The 23,294-nt window shown below is 45.2% G+C and overlaps 1 protein-coding gene across 1 annotated transcript in view; it reads right to left on the reverse strand.

Moving 5' to 3' along the window:
- Positions 1 to 19,081, reverse strand: part of DCHS2 (dachsous cadherin-related 2) — a 102,051-nt gene extending 82,970 nt beyond the window's left edge. Inside the window, exon 1 of the mRNA XM_028743465.2 lies at positions 16,758 to 19,081. Within this exon, the coding sequence (XP_028599298.2) occupies positions 16,758 to 18,566 (1,809 nt within the window). The 5' untranslated portion in view covers positions 18,567 to 19,081. The remainder of the gene's footprint in view (positions 1 to 16,757) is intronic.
- Between the last annotated feature and the right edge of the window lie 4,213 nt (positions 19,082 to 23,294).

Raw genomic sequence — 23,294 nt, forward strand, 5'->3', positions numbered from 1 at the left:
GGTACATAGACCAGTAGAATATAAATACTTTTGTTTTATACTGATCATTGCAGTGGGTGGTGCTGTGGTCTAAACCACTGAGCCTCTTGGGCTTGCCGATCAGAAGGTTGGCGGTTCGAATCCCCATGATGGAGTGAGCTCTTGTTGCTCTGTCCCAGCTCCTGCCAACCTAGAAGTTTGAAAGTATGCCAGTGCAAGTAGATAAATAGGTACCGTTGTGGCAGAAAGGTAAATGGTGTTTTCGTGCACTCTGGTTTCTGTCACAGTGTTCTGTTGCACCAGAAGTGGTTTAGTCATGCTGGTCACATGACCCGGAAAGCTGTCTGTGGACGAACGCCAGCTCCCTCGGCCTGAAAGCGAGATGAGCGCTGCAACCCCAGAGTCGCCTTTGACTGGACTTAACCATCCAGGGGTCCTTTACCTTTACCTTTTACTCATCATTTTTGGTCAGCATATTTCATAATTCCATAATCTTTACAAGGCAAAATAGCTATAAGATGGTGTCAGGGCCACCCAAGGTCCCAGCTCACAAGAGACCAATGCCAAGTCCAGCTTATGTACAAAAGCTTTTATTGAAGAACATTGTTAGCTCCACATCCGAGGCGCGTGACCCCACGTCTGTTAGGCTTAGACCGCTGAAGTCCCTTCTGAATCAGTCCCGCCTCTACACCAGTTTAAGAGGCTTGCGCTGGACCACCTCTTCCTCTCCTTCCTTTTCCGCAGGGTCTTTCTGCCCCCCTGGGTTCCCTCCCTCCGGGATTCCCCAGAGGCTGAATCCTCTGACGCCTGCTCCCCCCTCCTCCGTGCTTTGGGACCAGGCTCCTCCTCCGGGCTCTCCTCACTTCCGCGCGCCTCCACATTTGAACTTGGCGCGCGTACGCTGCTTCTGACCTTCCTTTTGACAGTTACACTGCTCTCGGTACTACTCTCCGCCCCTTCCGGCAGGACGTCTTGCCCCGATCTCCTTCCCCTCTCTGCTTCCTGCTCTGCTCCGTCTGACACACTGGGAACTCCACCCCCTTCACTCCGTTCCGGCGGAGAAGCCGGTCCCGATCTCCAACTCCCACTGGGGGTTCCCCTGCTGCTGCCCTGCTCCTGACTACTCCCCCCTGTGGCTCCCCTTGGCCTGACCAGGGGCGCTCCCTTTTGGGAATCCTCCGATTCACTGGAGAGACTCATGGAACCCCTCGACTCATTGTCATCTTCTTCCTCGTCGCCCTGGGATCCTTCCCCCTCGCTCTCAGTCTCCTCCCTCCTCTGCGCCTCTCTCCCTGAACCCCTGACAGATGGCATTTCTAAAACAGCTTTTTTTAATGAAACAAAACATGTCCAATCCCACATCCCTATTGTGAAGATGCAATTGTACCATATTCACTTGACATCTAAACGAATAATATTAATAAAAAACTCTTTAAAATAATTAAATACTAGCAGCATTGCCTTAATTAAACATTGTTTGGCAAGATGCCTAGGGTGTGTGAGTTATAGGTTTCTTCTGTCAACATCTGCCTTACCTTCTAAAGGCTGGTGGTAAAAGGTTAAAAGATCAGAACTACTTTGGGTGTTGTTGATTTTTTAAGGCCTAAGTACCAGGCAGGTTGAAAGGGAGCAGACAGTCCTTCAAATAATCTGAGGTCTTGGCCATTTAGAGCTTTTGGTTAATACTTAACATGCTAAATTGCACCTGGAAGACGATTCTAATTTTTCAGAACAGATCACATATAACCACCACCCAACACAGGTTAAACAGCATCCTCCTGACCCACTGATCCCTGTATTGGATATCCATTGCTCTCAACTCTGGATCCAGTGAAAAAGAGAAACAAAATAGGATGTAATCAGCATATTGATGGCACCACTTCATTCCAAATCCCGAAGCAACCTCCTGAACACAAATGCGTGTGAAATAGTGCTGTTAGAATTCTTAAGAGATCCAATACTCTTCTCTGCTAAATCAAAGCAAGTACCTGACTCGGTCCATGAAATGTGAGAGGCAATTAAAGGGGGATAATTCCTGAGCTGGAGAAGAGTGACTTTAAAGGCTGAGCAAATGATCCAAACCCCACACTTGCAGAGCTAATGGGAAATGGGTGGGAGGAGGGTAATTAAAAGCATAGCATTCATGTAAGGAGCCCTGTATTTTTCCTAACAATGTCTACTTGCACCTCCAGATAGGCTTGAATACCCCCATTCCCCCCCCCCCCGAAAGAAAATACTTGCTACAATCTCTGAACTCATCCACCCCTGAACTCTTCTAAGGTACATGTTGCTAAGAGCTCAAAGATTTGTTGTTTAGTCGTTTAGTTGTGTCCGACTCTTCGTAACCCCATGGACCAGAGCACGCCAGGCACTCCTGTCTTCCACTGCCTCCCGCAGTTTGGTCAAACTCATGCTGGTAGCTTCGAGAACACTATCCAACTATCTTGTCCCCTGTCATCCCCTTCTCCTTGTGCCCTCTATCTTTCTCAACATCAGGGTCTTTTCCAGGGAGTCTTCTCTTCTCATGAGGTGGCCAAAGTATTAGAGCCTCAGCTTCAGGACCTGTCCTTCCAATGAGCACTCAGGGCTGATTTCCTTCAGAATGGATAGGTTTGGTCTTCTTGCAGTCCATGGGACTCTCAAGAGTCTCCTCCAGCTCAAAGATTACAAATGTATATAAATAAATTAAAAAAAAACAACAGCTTTTGACTGCCTATTATGCCTCTTGGGGAAAATATAAATATAGGAAAAGAATATTATCACTGTTACTCAGTTACAGAATTCAGCCTTCTTTCTTTAAGGCAAATCTAGGAACGTTCCATACTATCCATTTTCTGTGGTCTCGACTGCGCCTGACATTTATGGCACACTAAAAGAATGTGGAATTCTCCAGGGAGATTTGTCTTTTTTAAGCGCTAACTGTGGAAGACTCATCATCCATCGTATTTCCTCTTCTTCACCTAATCAAAGCCTTTCCTGCCCACTTCTCTCAAAACTCTATTTTTAGCCATTAATCTAGATTCACTAAGTCAGCAAAATATTTAATGGACACTGAAAACTTTCGTCTTAGGAATACAAACGAATATGCTTTGCAAATTCAGGCTTTATCGGTCCTTTGCTTCTGCGGGCAGAAAAATAATAATGATGATGAGTTCAAGAATTCCTTCATCTCCAAAAAGTCTGAATAGTCTAATTGCTAAAAAAAATAAAATAAAGCACTTTGCACTCTCAGAAGCACAGCAGAAGTGATAAGGAAGAAGAGTACAAAGAATATTGGGTTTGGGTCTACATTTTCAGGAAGAGAATTCTTTAAAAACATTCTAATTTCATGAATAACTGAACTTTGCTGAATCCATTCTGGTAGGGCACACATTTGCAGCATATTTATATAAATAACAGTGTCCTAGATGCCAATGCATTAGAGGGGAAACAGTGTGAAAGCTACTTTGTGAGAAGCACGCCAACAGTAATGGTAACACATCATCACCAAAACATGATGTGACATGGGCTGCACAGTGATCTTGTGCTTATGTCATGAGCAGACATAACAGAAGTCACAAATCATATACCATGAACTGAAAAACATGGCAACCTAACAGGGCTATGTGAACAGTGAGAGAAATGCATTAACTTATCCCGACCGTTTTCGACCTTTTTGACTTCTGGACCCTCAAAATAGCAGCTAATGTCAACAATTTCACTGTGCATAAAGCAATCCTTCCATGGCCTAGAACAGGGGCTGGAAACTTGGGAGTCCAATAGCAACTGAAGGACCACAACTCCTGCCATTCCTGACCACTGGCAATGCTGGCAGACAACAAGTGGGTGACTATAGGTTCCCCAGCCCTGGCCTAATGCTTTCTTTGCCCCCTGCTCTCCTAGCCTCATCCTCATATAACTGCCCTGCCCTCCAGCAGGATCTGACTGGCTATTGGAGAAACATATAAGCCAAGGTCAGCGAAAGTACCATCAAATGATGGGAAAAGGCACTTGTGCCTTCCGCTCCCTTCACCATAGTGCAAGGGCAGCTAAGCGAGAGGCTTTATCACCACCGATAAAAACCCCCTTAACTATGTATAATATAAACCAGGCATAGGCAAAGTCAGCTCCCCAGGTGTTTTGAGACTACAGTTCCCATCATCCCTGACCACTGATCCTGTTAGCTAGGGGTGATGGGAGTTGTAGTCCCAAAACATCTGGAGGGCCAAGTTTGCCTATGCCTGATATAAACTCTAAACACAATAGGCAAAAGAAAATCATACCAAAATAATAAAAATCTTAGGTTTATTATAGAGGAGAATTGCTCTGTCTTCCAACTTAAGAATGGATTGGATTCAGAAATATACCAGTGGAAGAAATTCTAGTGGTGGGACTGGGGAAGAGCCATAGCTCTGTGGTAAAGCACATGTTTTGGTTGCAAAAGATCCCAGGTTCACTCCTTAGTGCCTCCAGGTAAGCCAGGGAAAAACTGCTGCCAGAGAACCCGGAGAACCACTGCTAGAATCGCTCCCTATACCAACCTGCCAAGGTGCTAAAATCCTCCGTTGAGCACATTCTCTCAGTCTCATCAACATCAGAAGCATGGCTGGTGATGACACAAGGGAGAGCCTCTTCTGTGGCTCATCCCGTATTATGGAATTCCCTCCCAAGAGAGGTTAGACTGGCTCCCTCTCGGTTATCCTTCTTCCAGCAGCCTAAGACTTTCTTATTCAGGCAGGCCTTCGACAATTAAGGTCAGACAATGCTAATTTTAAGTGCGTTTTGATGTATTTTAATTATTGTTTTCAGCTAGTTTGTTTTTATTGCTTTGTATTTTACACATTGCAAGGCACCTTGAATCCCAATTTGGGAGAAAGGTGGTATATAAATATATTAATTAATTAATTGCATGCTTTCTTGACAGGGATGGTGCCTACACATTTTCCTTTTTAAAAAAACCAAAAACAGATTCTGGAGCAGAATCACATTTTTATACCAGCTCATAGGCAATTTCTCCAGTCCTGATCTCACATGCTAATAGTTCAGCTTTAACAGTTTTGTGGGCTGGATCCTATATAATACGTCTATTCTATCACGGAGTTTATGATTCCTTAAATTAACTAAACCAGTATTAAAAATCCATGTGTCATACAATACATTTTATGGTTGCCTTCATACAAAAGCTATCACATCACCACATACGTCATTAGACTGAGTGGTTATTGGCATAAGATAAAACATGTTACTTTTTACTGTGTCTCATAACATTTCAAAGACTATTCAGAAGTGAAAGTATATCACAGCCTGTACATAAATTACTTTACAAATGTATAGTAAACATCATTTTACCAAACTACTCCATACAGGATTTTGGAGTATGGAGGAAGAACAAGATTCCCAGATGCTGGTTTTTAATGGGGGCGGGGGACTTGTGAGCATGAGCTATTTAGTTGAGAATTTATTTATTTTCTCCATTTTTAAAAAAAAGAAAAAAAAGCATTTATTTTTGCTATTTTACTAAATTTGTTTTAGAAATGAAGCAAAATAATTTTGTGGCTTTGTTGCTGGTTTAACATGCTCGACTTGTGACATCATTATGACTTCACGTGATTGATAGGTAGCCACCCTCACCTGTCATACTTGACCTGCAGGAGATGGGGGAAGATAAGGATCCAGCCCACCAGTCAGATCTACTTCCCTACTCCTGCTTTAGGAATAGAGGTGAGATGCAGAGTCAAACTTACTTAATGAGTCAGTCAATGCGTCTATGTGCTCATCAAACATGTCACCAGAAGGACATTGTTTTCCTATTGATCATATACTCTGTCCCACAGCTGCAGAACAGCTACAGCAAATGTTCTGTAGCCCTCATTTAGAAAGAATAATAGCTTTGGGTTTCTGCTCAGGCTGTCAATCTAGAACAAATTTCTAAGATAAAAGGCAAACTTATTACCCATGCTGACCTGGCTGACATTAGCATTATGAACATCAGCTGCCTTTATTAGAAATGTTAATAAAGTCTTATTTGTTGTTTCTGTGCATACCATGAAATGTTCAAGAGACCATCAATTTCTGTTTATTATTTGGTGCCATTGCTGTTTTTCCAATTCCTCTTTTTTATTTCTGTTTGTTTACCTTCTAAAGTGCTGGGTTTAATTTGTTCTTAGTTCCTTTCCTCAGGGATGAAGTTTATCATAGCTTATTTCGGGCACATGAAGAAGAAAAAATGAAGTACTTCCCTCTCACACACAAGCTTGCAGAGGTTGCAAGGACACATGTTCAAGTGGAATGCCTGTCTCAGATTTGGATCAGGTAAATAATCTTGAGGCAATGAGGACATAAACAGTGTACAAAAGATGCTCAGGAACCCAGGGTTGGATTCTGTTAAATGAAGCATACTGTTAATCAGTCCAGTCCAGCAAATACCTATGGTCCAGACTACAAACACTTAAAAAAAGAAAGATCTACCCATGCCTCTTCTCTCTTTCCCCAGGTTATGACAGACGAAGCCAGAGCTTGTCATCAACTGGGGCAGAAATCAACTCAGAAAAAGTTGAGGGGAGGAAAGAGGCCCACCATCTGTGTGCCTGTGAACTCTCCAATCTGGAGTAAAGATTAAACAGAGATAACTGGAGATTAATGAAGGTAGCATTGTGCCAAAAATGTCTCCTGCATTCTCCCCACCAACCATTCTGCATCAGTTAGTAAACAAATAAATTGCATTTTAAAAGTATCAAAGAGGAGGGGGAAATTCAGTGAACTTCTCATGAGTGGAGAATTTGTGGGGATCCTTTATTTCATTTTACAATTCATCCCACTACTCTGCAGCCTCCACAGATGCCCCTACGGCAATCAAAGTGGAGGGGAAGACATCATGAGTTAACTACTCTCACAGGGCTTTTTTTTCTTCAGTTCAGGAAGTCTGGATAGCCAAGAAAGCTACAGAGTGCTAGAGAAGTATTTACTAGAAAGAAAGAAAACACGCACACCACTTTTACCCACCTCACATCATTAAGGCAAGTTCAAAACTCAGTGCCACAAGAATGAGGTACGAAAATGGAAGCCCCTTTGGCCAAGGAAGAAAATTTCTAAGAAACTGGAGGACAGATTTCTTAACAGCCCTAGAAGAAGACGGGTTTCGCAAGTAGCAGCTGACTGAATATTCCATTATGTTTTTCTTTTGGAAGCTACCCAGAGTGGCTGGGCCAACCCAGTCAGATAGGTGGGGTACAAATAAATTATTTATTATTATAATAATTATTATCTTTACATGTGTGTGCAGATCATCCTAGTTTATGGTTCATGGAGTACTGTGGACAATTGTCTCTGCCTCTTGAACCATGATTTTGCATCTGCTCATGTTCGTTTGCACCTGACTTAAGAAGGTGGGCTTGGAGTTTTAGGAAGAAAACAGGTCTTTGTTCCGGCCATGCCTGCCCTGTATAGCTTATCAACAGAAGCATAGCATAATATTGTTGAAAATCCATGTAGCAATTACTGCCCATGAAAAACAGAGTCAGAAAGAGAGGTAAAAAAATAGTATCAACTAAACTAAAGATCAATCCTGAATCCTATTCAGCTTTCCCATTCCCCTAAGCTGCATTTTTTAAAATCACTGCTCTTAGACATAGAGAACATTTAACATGAATTTGTTGCCACGGTAGGAGTGACAATAATGGCAAAGCTTACAAAGTGTAAAGCTGAAATTTCAGGAAACAGGCAGATTTGGACTAACTTGTTGTCAGTAATTGCCAAAAATACTGCTTTAAAGAGCATCCCAAGAAATGAAACTGTCATACCTTTTGCCAACATCCAGCTGTAGCAGCCAACAATCCAACCTGAAGTCTCCCAGACCTCACTACCCCCCAATCCAAACTAGAGACGAGGATGTAATATCTCTAAACCAGTGATTTCCTTCACCACCCATGGACCACTTGAAAATTGTCGGCAGACCACTTGATGAATTTTCTGTCTATTGTAGCAATTGTAATGCACTGTGCTGAATGCTGTAATTGAATTTTTATTGCCTCTTTTATTTCTATTGCATTTTGTTGGATTAGAATCTGAATTCTGTTACACTGATGCCATGAGTATTTACTTGGAAATAGGCTCCACCAAGATCAGTTGTAGGTGTGAATAGGACTGCAGCCTTAGAAGCTTGATCCCATGCACCTTTCCTCAAAAGGAAGCCTAATAGTTGTTCTATAGTGCTTACTTGCAAGCATCAAGGTTTGCAGCTCTGAAACCTCTCATTAGTTTTATCCCTTGTTATCTTAGTCCCTTGACGCAGACAATACCATTCACATTGAGAACATCCGGACTCTTGAGGAAGAAAGGAGATTTCCACTTTGAAGTGCAGGGGGAGAACCATGATACCTTAAAGGGGGCTACAAAATAAAGGGAGGACACTTTGGAGATTAGAGCGACCACAGTTGCAATTGGGAATTAACAGCACAGTTTGTCAAGCCCTTGCTTGTCTGAATGACTGACTGACAGGCCCCTGGCAAACGTGCACCAACAGTGAAAGGGAGAGTGGGAAGAGCCACCAGAACCAGAACCACCAGAACAGATGCCACTCATGGAGAAAACATGTAAATACAACCTTCTTGAATGCCAGCTACCTGCCTTCTAGGGTTAGATGGCAAAGGACACTGCTACCATTTTCGCTCCTCTTAGGGACTTTCCACGTCCAGTATTCTTCCCTGCCTTCAAAATGAAGTAGACTCAGAAAGAAAAAGCAGCATGAGACAAGGGGAATGCAGGCTGCCCTGCCAACTGCAGTGGGGAGGATGAAAACCTAGTTCTATCCTGCAACAACATACAGTGCAAAAACCTTAGAATGGTGGGGCTGCTGCTGCTCCCCCCGTTCTTCACTCCACAGACCACCAGCATGAGGCTTGCAGACCACAAACCCCTGCTCTAAACCAACCATAACATGGTATGGTTACATCTGATGAAGCAGAGCTATAGTGCAAAATAACAATAATAATAATCTTGAATATATAAACGTAAGTTTCCAGCACAGCTAACAAAGTAGTAAGATATAACAGAAGTAGCATAAAAATAGCAAATAATTAAATAAATAATACATACTAACACAACACACTATATAGCAACAGTCAATGCTGCTCTCAGTTAAAAATGCAAACATTAGCCATACTTAAAAAGCTGGGGAAACAGAAATGTGTTCTCCTGGCATCTAAATGATAGTAATGAAGGAGCTTGGTGGGCTTTCCTGGGAAGGCCATTCTGAAAGTGAGAAAGGTTCCTTACCTGGTCACCACCCACTATACTTAGGTAGTAGAATTTCAATCAACAGGTGGATTAATGCAGGAAAAGGTGGCTCAACAGGAAATTGGATCCTGGGCAATGTAATTAATATTTAAAGTACAACAAGACTTTATTGTTTCTACTGCAACAAATTACACCTCTGGAAGTTGTAACAACGAACCTGAAATCATATCACAACTACTCCCATTAAATTTATTGTATTTTTTAAAAGAACACTGCCTGAAACAAAATGAATCAGCTTCAGCACTTTTTCCTCAATACATGGTCGCTAATGCCAAGCTGAAACAATGGGTCAAATGTCACTGTACCCGTATAAAAGCACCACAAGAAAGATTTAATGCAGACGTGGAAGATTTATTTAAATCTGAAAAGCCACATTAACTTCAAGGGGGGGAAATGCTAATGAGATATATTTGGCTGTCTTTTAATTCCACTTCAAAATGTGTGTTTATCAAGACTACGGTGACAAGAAAAGATTGGCTTGTAAGCAGAAAACAGAATGACCTTGGGAAGGTCATATTGCCGCAGCCAATTGATTGAACCTTAATTCAAGTCATGGACCAGGGAATTCAGTAAAATGTAAATTAGGGTACCAAGTGACACAGCATAGAATGAGCAATGAGCAGAGCATTGCCCCACACCCATTGGAATCAATGATTTCTCCCTGTTTAAGTATTTGCATTAGTTTGGCCAAAAAAACAACAACACCCAGATATTTCATTATTAATCCGATTAACATTATTAATCTAATAGTAATAGTAAAAGTTCAATGGAATTCTGAGATGCTCAGGGGGGAAATTAATAAATTTGCCATTCATCCAAAAGGCTTGGTTTTTTTTAAAGTATAAAAACTACAAAAGCAAAAATGCTCAATTTTTAATTATGAAAATCTACAAACAAAAAGAAACCCCTACTTATTGTTCAAGAGGTACAATTAAAACCTTATTGCACAAAGGCATGGCACAAAGAGGCTACAAAACTGTTACCCGGGGCTCTATTTCATATTCCATGAGTCTCCCAGATTCAGAAACCTTTCCAATACATACACACACATAATGACAGGAGCAATAAGCACAAGTATCTATGCTGTCTGTCACTTAGAGGTTCAACAGGTTCTTATGCCTCTCACAAAGATGCTCTGGACAGTTGTCCAGTCACTAGGAATAGGGGTGACGAAATACATTTACAGTGGTACCTCGGGTTAAGTACTTAATTCGTTCCAGAGGTCCATTCTTAACCTGAAACTGTTCTTAACCTGAAGCACCACTTTAGCTAATGGGGCTGTTGCCACACCGCCAGAGCACGATTTCTGTTCTCATCCTGAAGCAAAGTTCTTAACCCGAGGTACTATTTCTGGGTTAGCGGAGTCTGTAACCTGAAGCGTATGTAACCTGAAGCGTATGTAACCCGAGGTACCACTGTACTGCTGCGCCTGGGCATAATGGTTTTGACAGACTAGGAATACCTTGAGCGCAGGCCACCTACAATCATCTGCTTTCTTGTCTGGAACATTTGCAGCCTTTCAACAATTAAAGTTTGTCCAGTTGCTTTTAAAGAAAAAAAAAAGTATTTTAAATCTCTTACACCATGAAGGGGTTCTAGCAACAAGATAGATAAAAATTATAAATTATAAATTTGGGAGGTAAAATAATTAAGGATAAAGTAGTAGGATATGAATTTGCTGAACTAACTGTCAAAAAGGGATACAAAAAAGGGAGGCGTGAGGAAGTCAGGAAAATAAGTTAATCAAAGATGAGCAATTAGAAAAGAGTGATTTGTGTTTTTCTTTTTTGTGTGTTTATTGATTTTTTTCTTTTTTCCTTGTTAGGTTAAATGTTTGTATTTTTGTATTGTGAAATTTTGTATTGTTGTGTTTTATATTTCCCCTGTGTTTTCACTGTTCTTTGTTTGGTTGTTTTTTCTCTATTGTTAAACTTAATAAAATATTATTATAAAAAAAAAAAAATCTCTTACACCATGGAACCCAAATGAAAATAGATTATATCAAAATTGCATGCAGATGGAATCTTTTCTGATCAGAGGTTTCACCAACAGCAAGCACTATGCATAATTTGCATGTTTTTATTTTATTTTATTTTTAAAATTATTTCCATTGGTGCTGCTCGAAGCTTTGAGCGCTGCCTATTGGTAAAAACCCCACACTATCTTCATGCTGAAAGACATGCCTTCTTTTTCAGTAGACTGCAAATGTTCCATTCTTATAGGAGGAACAAGGGTGGATGCCAGAGCAGCTTCTCCTTTCCTAGAGTTATAGAGCGGAATCTTAACAAGATTTCAAGGTCTGCTTACAAGAAATGCTGGCCTGAGTGGCTTCAGATGTTCTAAACAAGAGAAAGTGAGCAGGAGCGAACTGTCCTTTCTGCATGCTTATTAAGGCTATCCCAAGCTGAGACCGTCTCCCCCCCCATAAAGGACTGTGCTTACAGCATTTCCACATCTGTAGCACACACATCTCTCCATGGAAATACAACACTTCGGCTTTGGACAATGAATGTGGGCAGCAGCATCTGAAGTCACCGAAACTCTGGCTTATACCATAAATTAGCAACTGGCTTCAATACTCCTCAGATCTACAACACTGATATTGATCTCTGGAATCTACATCAATTCTTTTGTTTCCACACATAGATCTAAATCCAGCATTTAGAGACCTGGGGATGGTGTAATTCCCTATTCCTAGCAGTTTCCCTATAAGCAGGGGAGAGGAACCTCAGTTTCTGGGCTTCCCTCTTTTTAGCCCTCAGGACTAAACCCCTCACTGGTCCAGTTTTGCATCCTCGTCAAGTGCTTTTGCCTGGTTGGAAATGTGTCCTTAACCTGTGACAATGTGCCTTGTGTAACAGCACAGATAGATGGGGAGGGGGGGTAGAGAGACCTCTGGCTTTTGTCCAGCTGGAATGCGGCCTAGTATTTAAAAAAACCTCACAGTTGTTGCCCCTCCCATCTTTCACCTCTGGCCTCACCCACTTTTACCGTTGTCCCTCTGCTCCAACAGCTGGCATGCAGCCCCTTGAAAGTTGCCCATCATAGAAAGATGCCCTCAGGCTGAAAAAGGCTCCCCACCACTGCCCTATAATTCTGTATGGCAGCACACTTCATAAAATCAAACATATTATCTACATATCACCAACAGAACACTCTGGATCCATTGGCGAACTTAGGAAAGATTCTATCAGCTCACACAAAGCAGGATAAAGTACTTGGTACATTAAATCATAGAGTTTTATGGGTCATGAAAGATCTACAAAGCGATTCTGAAAGCAAAAAGCTGAAGGATCTGCCTGGGGTTAAGCACAGAAAATATTTAACAATTTGCTAACAGCTTATGGCAGCAGCAGGGAACTTCTTTCAATCCAAGGGCAACATTCCTTTGTGGGGAACCTTCCAGGGACCGTACGCCATTGGTTGGTGAAGCCAGAGGCAGAAGTAGGTGGAGCGATGGATGTAACGCTTACCTTTGTACAATATGAATCTGAGGTTTATACACACACACACACACACACACACACACACACACACACACACACACACCTCTCTCCACCCAAACAAGGAAGATGCATCACTACAGCTCAAAACCACATGACAATCAGGCAAAAGTTTTCAAGGAAGGCATGGAGCAGGACTGGCCTAGAGAAGGTCCCAAGAGATGCCTGCAAAGCCACATTTGACCTCCAGGCCTGAGGTTCCCCACCCCTGGTTTATAGAAAAATTAAAAGCATATTAGAAGACAGAACAACTGATTGCTGGATTCACTGATGTCACAAGAAGCAAGATTGAAGTTAACAGCCAGGTAGATATGGGTTGAATGCTAAGAAAGTTCCTGACAATAGCAACTAAATATGTAGATTTTCAGGGAAAGGCTAAAAAGATCGTCAGATCTACATTAAGGTAGGTGAAGCCATACATGGAGGACACCACATCCACACTAACAAACAATACAGTTCACCTGAAAAGATAAGGAAATGAGGCTCAAATGACATTCAGAGGCTCCTAACAAACCTTTCAAAATCTGAAAATCTTATCACATTTGTCTGGATTGCTTCAGAGCAGTGCTCCACCTTATCAAACTTAACACATTAGGAGAACACTGTTACATAATTCACAGCACACTAGAGCCTAATTATTCAATTACTACATCTGTATTTGTTTATATCAGTTATTTGTTAAATTTGCACCCCACCTTTCTGCCAAATGGTGCTCATTAATTACAGACAAGGAAAATATCTGGCCCTTTCAAAATGCGTAAGAACAACTAGCATGTGGCTGTGCTTATAGAAATTACTCAGACTTTCCCTGTGCAAGTAATGTGTTTGTCTACTGATGAAATATTTCCTTTAGAGTGCATTGTTGGCCTGACTTTCTGCTGTGGTAATAACTCCACTCGGTTTGGAGCCTGTCCAGTCACATATATCTGCTCCATTCATGCTGTTGCTGATGTAGTTTCTACTCCATTCTATTGATCCAGTGCCCTGCACACCTCTTGCCAACCACAAGCTTAAGGGCAATTCCGAAGACGAATCTGACAGCCATACATTAAGGGAGACCAAGTCAGCAACCCTATACACGCTTACCAAGGAGTAAGTCAATAGGACCTGCATACAATGCAAAGGGATGACCAATAATAGGAAGGTCTGTGGAAGACCTCCACAACCAAACAGCATCATTACCATCAAAGCATTGAAGACTGATAGCAGAATAAATGACAATAAGTTCTGTAACACCACCTGTACAAGTGTTTAGCTTCTTCAGACCCCAAGTTGTTTCTCTGTATTTAAAACTTCAATAAAATATTTTAAAAGAAATCGATAGCATAAGTCACATTCTTGGCCAATGCACACCTCTTGTCCAACAAGTTCCTTACCTGCTAGGATCACACTGCTGCTGGCATTGTGACAAAGCCTCAACTAGAGCCAGGGCTTTTTTGGCTGCGGCTCCAATCTGGTGGAACGCTCTGCCACAATAGACTAGGGGCCCTGCGGGACTTGACATCTTTCCACAGGGCCTGCAAGACAGAGCTGTTCCACCAGGCTTTTGGTCAGGGCGCAGCCTGACTCCCTCCTTTGGCAATCTCCACAGAATTTTAGCTTAATGGTTGCCAACAATTTGATTTTAATTAATTTTTATAATGAAATGTTTTTAGAATCTTGTACTATTTTCTTGTTGTTAGCCGCCCTGAGCCCAGCTTCGGCTGGGGAGGGCGGGATATAAATAAAATTTATTTATTATTAAATTTGTCCCCCGAGAACCAGGAGCTCATTGTACCAAGCCCACACCTGTAATTTCTGTCCACCAGACAGGTACACTGGATAGCCTTCGTGCCCAGTGCTTGCTTTCTACCTTCACAACTGTTTGTTTATTAGGCTTGTTCACATGCAAAGTTGGGGTCTGTAAGATGGGTTACCTCTTCTTGGAAAGGGCCTTAACATGCCCATTTGCTAAACTGTTTGCCTTGACACTTTGTCAGCTGCGGCTTCCCTTAAGCACAGTGAAGTACAGTCTCTCATAAGCTTGCCTTACTTTTATACCCCTGGATACCTCCTCACAACCTCTGCTTACCACCAGTTAGATTAAGAGGACCTCGTTTAAAAATAAGAGTGTGATCTACTGAGCTGCTGACACCTGTGATTAGAAATTTAAAGGTGGCTTTAGGTCAGCTGAGTCCTGTGGGGATAGTGATTTTTATCAAAGCAGAGGACAATGAATGGCAATTACATAGAGCATCTCTGCAAATGCAAGGATCTGACTCAATGTACTCTTATTCAAACTCACACCCTAGATTTTAACACTGAACTAAACACTGAGCTTTTAAATGGAACTGAGGTCTAAACCTCCACTTCAGTTTGTAAACTGCATTTAAAGCCTAATTTGAGCTTAGGCTGAGCTTGAACTGATGGCTACACTTTTCGTTTATAAACAGAGGTTTCCACAAGCTAGGACCGAAACATTGTATGCAGTGCTGATACTGTAGTGCATAACAGAAGAATGAAGAGAGGCAACAGTAGGTCACCATCATAATCATCATATGAGCAGAACAAACTGGGCCATTTTGACAGCCACAGGACTCCCCAGGGATGCACTAAGGATTCAGTGAATCGTCTGAGAGCACATAAGTGAACAGTTAACACTTGCATGTATCTCTTGCAAATTGTTTGCCTGAGCTTGTAGGAGGTGGGAAATGTAAACGCCAGTACAGTACTGAACTTCACTCATTCAGTCCAAGTCCCTGGGACTGAGCTATGCAATTAAGTCAGTTTCAGCATTTTGTACACTTAAAAGTCCACTACAACACTTGTTTAAAATTACAGTGTCAAAGAGGCTGTCATCATGCCAAACCAAATCATCCCTTGGAGATGTCACCCTTTTCTCCTCTTTGTTTGAATCCAGCTGAAACTGTTGCATCACTGTCTGCAACCATTCATCCAGGAGTGTTGCTAGGTACCTCGGGGGCACAGGCCCACAACACAAATGCCAGTCAGCTGTGCTTCTCTGCTGCCACACACGGGATCACACTTTGCACATATCCCTGCACAGACAAAGTAAGTTTGGGCTGCTATGCAAAAGGGGCAATCTGCTCTGCAATGGCTGCTGCACATGACAAGGGCGGGCCAGCCCTGCCAAGAGGGAGATTGAGGCAGAACGTCACCTCAGGAGGCTGATTTGGAGTGTAATGAAAGGGCCAGAAACAGTTGCAGTGGTACCTCAGGTTAAGTACTTAATTCGTTTCGAAGGCCTGTTCTTAACCTGAAACTGTTCTTAACCTGAAGCACCACTTTAGCTAATGGGGCCTCTCGCTGCAGCCACGCTGCCGGAGCACGATTTCTGTTCTCATCCTGAAGCAAAGTTCTTAACCCGAGGTACTATTTCTGGGTTATCAGAGTCTGTAACCTGAAGCGTATGTAACCTGAGGTACCATTTTATTTGTTTATTGTGGTATTGCCAGGGCCCCTGAGGAATTTTCTTCCAGGGCTGCCAAATAACTCCATTGGCATTGGGTACCACATGCCGCTTGAGGCCCCAACTGGCTGCTTATGAACAACCCCCCCCCCTAGATTTCCTTTGTGGGGTTCAACCCTGCAAAGGCCTCTCAGATGCAATGGAGAGAAGGGCTTCTATCCCTCGACTCTCCACAGCATCTGAGGAGACTTTTAGGGCCTCTATGTCATTTATTTATTAAATTTGCATACCGCCCTATACCAGCAGGTCCTCTTCCTTTGCAGAGGAAGGAATTTCAACAGGTGCACCTTCTCAGGCTTCAGGGCCTTGCAGTGGCGTAGCGTGGGGGGTGCAGGGGGGCCAGCCGCACCGGGCGCAACATCTGGGGTTAGGGCAAATCCACAGGTTAGGGGGCGCAAATCCACGGGTTAGGGGGCGCAAATTACTTGCCTTGCCCCGGGTGCTGACAACCCACGCTACGCCACTGGGGCCTTGCAACACCCCCCCCTCCAAACAACCAAGGAGCCAAGGACGCGCTTCCTTCCTCCCGTTACCTGCAGGAGGCAGTGGCCGGCCGGGGCGTGCTCGGCCAGGCTGGCGTTGTAGACCTGGTGCTGGAAGACGGGCTCGTTGTCGTTGGCGTCCTCCACGGCGACGCTGACGACGCAGGAGGCGGAGAGCGGCGGCTCGCCCAGGTCCCTGGCCAGCACCAGCAGCTCCAGCGCCGCTTGGCGCTCGTGGTCCAGAGGCGCCCGGACGCTGAGGGCGCCGCTGAGCGGGTCGAGCTGGAAGAGCGCGGCGGCGGGCGCCTGGTCGGGGCCCAGCGCGTAGCGCACCTGGGCGTTGCGCGAGCCCGGCTGGTCGGCGTCGGCGGCGCTGAGGCGCAGCAGCACGGTGCCCGGCGAGGCGGCCTCGGAGACGGCGGCCCGGTAGCGCGGCTGCGCGAAGGCGGGCGCCTGGTCGTTGAGGTCGGCCACGCGGAGGAGCAGCGCCCGCTGCGAGGAGAGGGGCGGCGCGCCCGAGTCGACGGCCACCAGGCGGAGCTCGTAGGCGTCGCGCCTCTCGCGGTCCAGGGGCCCCTCGACGCACAGGAAGTAGACGCCGCCGTCGGCACCCGAAGGCCGCAGCGAGAAGGCGCCGCGGCCGCCCTGCAGGCTCAGCGCCACGCCGCCCGCCGGCTCGTCCGGGTCCGAGACGGAGACGCGGGCCACGTAGTCTCCCGGCTGCGCCCCCTCGGACACGCTGGCGCCGCCCTCGCTGAGGTAGAGCAGGTGGATGGTGGGCGCGTTGTCGTTCACGTCCAGCACCTCGACGGCCACCAGGGCCGTGGCCAGCTCGGGCTGGGCGCCGCCGTCGCGGGCTTCCACGGCCAGGCGGTGGAGGGCGCGGGCCTCGCGGTCCAGAGGCCGCAGCAGGCGCAGCAGCCCGCTGCGCTCGTCCACCTCGAAGAAGGCGGCGGCCGAGGGGTCGCCCTGGCGGCGGGCCAGGCTGTAGCGCACCTCGCCGTTGGCGCCCAGGTCCGGGTCGCTGGCCCAGACGCGGCACACGGAGCTGCCCACCGGCGCGTCCTCCCGCAGGCGCGCGCGGTACTCGCTCTGCCCGAAGGCGGGCGCGTTGTCGTTCTCGTCCACCACCTGGATCTCCAGGCGCAGGCGGCCGCTCCGGCGGGGGCTTCCGCCGTCCCAAGCCTCCACCAGCAGCCGGTGCGTCTCCGCCCGCTCCCGGTCCAGGCGGCGCAGCAGCACCAGGTCCAGGGTATCCGGCGGGCTCCCGTAGCGCAGCTGGAAAAGCGGACCTTTCTCCCGGTCCTGCTCCTGATCCAGCGGCAGCAGCGAGTAGCCCTGCGTGCCGAAGCTGTCGGCGTCGGGATCGCGCGCAGCCGGCAAGCGGAAGGCGCTGCCGGGCGGGCTCAGCTCGGAGATGTTGAGGCGCACCCAGTCCCGCGGGAAGCGCGGCTCGTGGTCGTTCACGTCGCTGACCGTGATCTCCACCTGCACCATCTCCCCTCGCAGCGTGGCCGCCACGAAGCTGTAGCGCGCCCGGCGCTCTCGGTCCAGCAGCCGCGCCGTGCGGATGATGCCCGTGTCCGTGTGCACGTGGAAATCCGCCAACACGGCCGACTCGCCGCTGCCTTCCGAGAGGAAGAAGCCGCCGGGGTGCCCTTCGCCGGGGGGCAGCCCTGCGCTGATGTCCCCCACCAGCGTGTCCGCGGGCAGCCCTTCGTCCACTGCCAGGCTGAGCTTATACACCTGCCCCCTGCAGCTCCCCGCCGCGCACACGCAGAGCCAGAGGGGGATCAGCCACTCCCGGGCCCTCCTCCGGGCCCCCCTTCTGCCCCCGGGGGCAGGTGGCCGGGGCTCCATGCTCCTCTCACGCCGCCAGTCTCACCAGCAAACCCAGCCCGCGTCCCGGGGGGTGGCTTCTTCCTGGGCGCAGCGAGTCCTCTTCCCAGCAGGCAGGCGCGCCTGTGGCTGAGCCAAGTCACAGTGACCACAGCCGGTGCCGGGCGCTCCTTTGCTCCCTGGCCGCTTTTCTTATGCCATGCCCAGCTTCGACCGGCCTCATCGTTTGCAATCAGGTGCTCTGCAGCCCTTCTGCTCCGCTAGAAAGAAACCTCCTTCCTCACCCTCCTTTCCAGCACACCCATAAAAGTTCAGGCTGGGAATAACAAGTGCCGGAGGCAGCCAGGAGAGAGGACAGCTCCCTGCCTTTTTGCTCAGGCGGCTGCTGCTGCTGCTGGCTTCTGCTTGCTGCTGCTGCTGCAGCCTTGCTCCGGCTGCTCCCCTCCGCGTCTCTGAGCTGCTAACACACCCCCTCCCCATGTGACAGCAGGCAAGGGCAAACTCCGCGCCTGGGAGAAACGGCGACAGCCACTTTGCAGCAGGGGGCTGTCCCTAATTACCCAGCCGGGAGCAGCGTGACGCGCGGGGGGGTGGGGGCAGGCGCCCAGGCGGTGAGCAGGCAAACCCCAGCTCATAATAACAGCAACGCAAACGCGAGCCGGATCTCCCCTGGAAAGATCTCTCTGCGAAGCAATGGTGTGGAATACTAACAAAGCAGCGGTAGGTCTGTAGTCATTCCTGAGCCCATTAGGAACTTATGGATTAGATAGGAAATGATGGCATGTGAAGGTACATCGCACTGGCTGGAGAAATGTACCCTCTCTGCACACACTGTACATACACTCCATGAATCTGCTGTGCACAACCAGTTTATTGAATCATCGTTATTATTAACATTTGTAAAGCACTTTCAAGGATTGAAAGCATTTTAGATGCCTTGGCTAGTTAGCAGCCTTAACAATAGCCCTGTAAGCCAATATAGAGGAGGGAGAGGAGAGGGCTATACTTACATTCTTATAAGATTGAATACTTGGGATGGGCTGCTATGGAACAACAGAACATCTGCTTCTATGCAGAAGGTCCCAAGGTTGGCCAGTCCCTGGCACCTCCAGGTAAGGCTAGAAGACAACCTGACCTGAAACCTGGATGAGCTGTTGCCAAGATGGCAGTGTTGACTTGGCGAGAATATGTGGGATTCATAGAAAAGGGTTTTTTGAAATATGGCATTCAGTGGTGGGAAGAAATATTGTGACGCCCCAGGTAAGAATCTGGCTCTGAGCAGCTTCCATTAATGAACTATTCTCAGCTGCTTTTGCTGGTGAAGAACATGAAAAGTCCTATTACATCTTGGGAGTTGTATCACTGCTTAGTGGTAGAGCATCTGTTTTGCATGCAGAAGGTTTCAAGTCCAATCTGTAGCATCCCCAGGTAGGGTTGGGGATATTCCTTGCCTGAAACCCTGAATAACTGCAGCCAGTCATTGCAGACCATCCTGCATTAGAGGGCCCTGTGATCTGATGGTGTAAGGCAGCTTCCTACAGTATTATTCCCCATATTGTGGATGTGGAGACTGAGGCTCACAGAGTGGCTCACCTAGTGCCACCTAGTGAGTTCATGCCAGAGGCGACATTTGAATCAGGGACTTCCACTATGTATAATAATAATAATAATAATAATAATAATTTATTTATTTATACCTGGCCCATCTGGCTGGGCTTCCCCAGCCACTCTGGGCGGCTTCCAACCAAATATTAAAATACAGTAATACATCAAACATTAAAAGCTTCTCTAAACAGGGCTGCCTTCAGATGTCTTCTAAAAGTTTGGTAGTAGTTGTTCTCTTTGACATCTGGTGGGAGGGCATTCCACAGGGCGGGCGCCACTACCAAGAAGACCCTCTGCCTGGTTCCCTGTAATTTGGCTTCTCGCAGTGAGGGAACTGCCGGAAGGCCATCGGCGCTGGACCTCCGTGTCCAGGTAGAACAATGGGGGTGGAGACACTCCTTCAGGTATACTGGACTGAGGCCATTTAGGGCTTTAAATATCAGTTCATAAAAAGAAAAAAATAAGATGTAGGTTAAATGTTTAGCCTGTGATTGGGCTATTTGTGCTTTAAACTCACATCTCTTAATTCTGCTGGAGAAAAAGCCACACTTAATGTTAGCTGTGTGAAGGTTTCTAACCGTCTCTGAGTCCTGTCCCGTCCCGTCCCCCCACCCCCCGGTACCTCAGTTTCATTGAGATGTAGTTGGTCTGTGATTTCTAATCCTCCAGACTAAGCATGTCCATAACGATAAGAATCTTGCATTTTTAATATAACCTCTCAACCACATCGAAGCCAAAGCACTTTACAAATTTTATTAAATCATTGTACAGAGCCATTAGCAGACTCAAACTGCAGCTCCCTCCCATAGTTAAGATCTCTTCCATCCTTTTAAGTGATTAATGTGGCCCATATTGGCATGGTTTATTTATGAAAACCCTAGAAAGAGAAACTCCTGCTGAGCATCGGAAACGGCACACTGAGGTAAGTGTGATATAACAGTATAGTTAACCAAATAATAGTCCAAACCACATAAAGAGAATATATGTTCCCCAGCTGGGAAATTACAATACTTTAAAAGGAGAGGGGGGGGTTAAGGGAGGGTTTTGCTTGACTTGTACAAACACACCATTGCAAAATTATGCGTTCTGTAATATTAGACTGCCATTGCAAGCCCTGTAGTCTTTAAGTGCGTGAATGAGGCTTCATTACAGTAATTAGTTCATTCAGCCTTGCTAGTATAGGTTGTAGTCCCATTTTAGAGATGGGAAACTGAGGTCAAAGTTGCTGCCCTTTGCACATTTCTGGGAAGTAAATTCAGTTAACATTGGCAGGACTTGATGCTGAGTGAATGTGCTTAAGTTTGGGTGGCAAGGGGGTAAGTGGTCATTGAAAAGTGTTCCTGGTCCAGCCGGGATTTAAAATGCAGGAGGAGGAGTATCGGGAAGAGTGGATTAAATTTAATGATTATTTAGTTAAATATGTTAAATTAACTGAAAACAGCTTGCAGATACTTAATTGGCTTAGGATTTTATTTATGTTAAGTGATGAATTAATATGTTTAATTTCATAAAGTGAAGATTTAAGGATGTTAATGTTTAAGTTAAATTTTATAAGAATTGTGATTTGGGAAACCGTTAAAAGGATATGCATTGAAATTCAACCAAGGGGAAGCGGGGAAGTCACTTAACAAAGTTAATAAGTGTAATTTTCAATAAGGCTATGATTTATGTTTGTCTGTCTTATGTGTCTGTTTGTTTATAATATTGTGAAAACCAATTAAAAAAATTTGAGAAAAAAATAAAATGCAGACGTCTGTAGTGCAAATCCATTGTAGCAACTTGTCAATATTGTGTGTCATGCTGTGTGTTGCATAAATCTGTCATATTTTCATGAACAATTGAAAATAAATGTGATCTATCCTACACATTTCATTGACCAGAGATACCTTTCTGGAAGTGCCAAAGAAGATATGTATGAATGGAGAACTGCTGCAAATCAGTCCAGGCAATACAGAGCTAAATGAACCAGCCTCCTGTTTTCCTATCAGAGCTTCCTGAGAGTAGATGCACACAAACACTTTGACAGACTGTAGCATAGCATGCTGGGCAATGATTGCTCGCTCTTTTAAACGGCAAGCGGTTATTTGGTTCACTCTAATCAGAAGATACGGGTAGCTTGTAAGGCAGAGGGCATTGCAAATAAAGTCCTTATATTAGAAAGGTGGGCAATCAGTTTTAGATGGTACAGAGTCAATATAAGTAAAAAAAATTACTTTATAGTTGGAGAACATATTTTCCCCTCAAGACAAATCCTACCACCAGGTGATGGAAGATTATATTCCTTCAGTTCTCCCGGTTTGTCTCTTGTACAGCTAAATCTGATATTTTCCCAAGGTCAGTAGACATTGTAAAGCATTATATGGAAGCATTTACTAGCAATAATAGCCACATTAAGTGAAATCCAATAACTAACACAGTCCTTTTCTTCCATATTGCTTTTTGGTTTTCAAATCCTGGGTAGGATTCAGTAAAAATGATTGCCTTGTGTGAGTTGTTGTTTATATCAAAATATAATTTTAAGAACATTGATTTAGGGAATTATTTCCTATTTATGTGCCACATATATGTGCTACGAATTTCCCATCTACGTGCTACATATATAGCACATTCAGAAATGGCTGCATTAGTTCCAGGTACTGTATTATCCTTTCCAGACACGCCACACACATTGGGGTGAAACGTTCCTCCTTTCTCTGGTTTTGCTCCCATTGCCTTGGGAGTGGAGATCCATCTTTAAAATGCAATGCAATTGAACGCCAGTTGCACCTATAAATAAATATAGTGGCAGGATCCAAAGTTAAGATCAGTTCAGTGATTTAAATTAGGAATATAGAAAACTGCCATATACTGAGTCAAGCTATTGGCTAGTCCAATTCAGTACTGACTACATTGAATAGCAGTGACTGACCAGAGTATCTTTCTGAGCCCTTTCAGGATTTGAATATCACAAAGCATGTTTTTTGTTTGAGGAACAGTTTTCTAGAATCCATGTAGACTGAATACTTGTTTTTTCCTACCTATATATACACAATCAGATCTGTTGCATATTTTTTTGCCCCTCAGAGATGCTTATTCAGGAACTGGTTTCATTCCAAAAACAGAAGGTCATTGCAGATTGATTCTGTGTTACCATATAGTGTGTCC

This window comes from Podarcis muralis, chromosome 9 (genome assembly GCF_964188315.1).
Source record: "Podarcis muralis chromosome 9, rPodMur119.hap1.1, whole genome shotgun sequence".
NCBI classification, from domain to species: Eukaryota; Metazoa; Chordata; class Lepidosauria; order Squamata; family Lacertidae; genus Podarcis; species Podarcis muralis.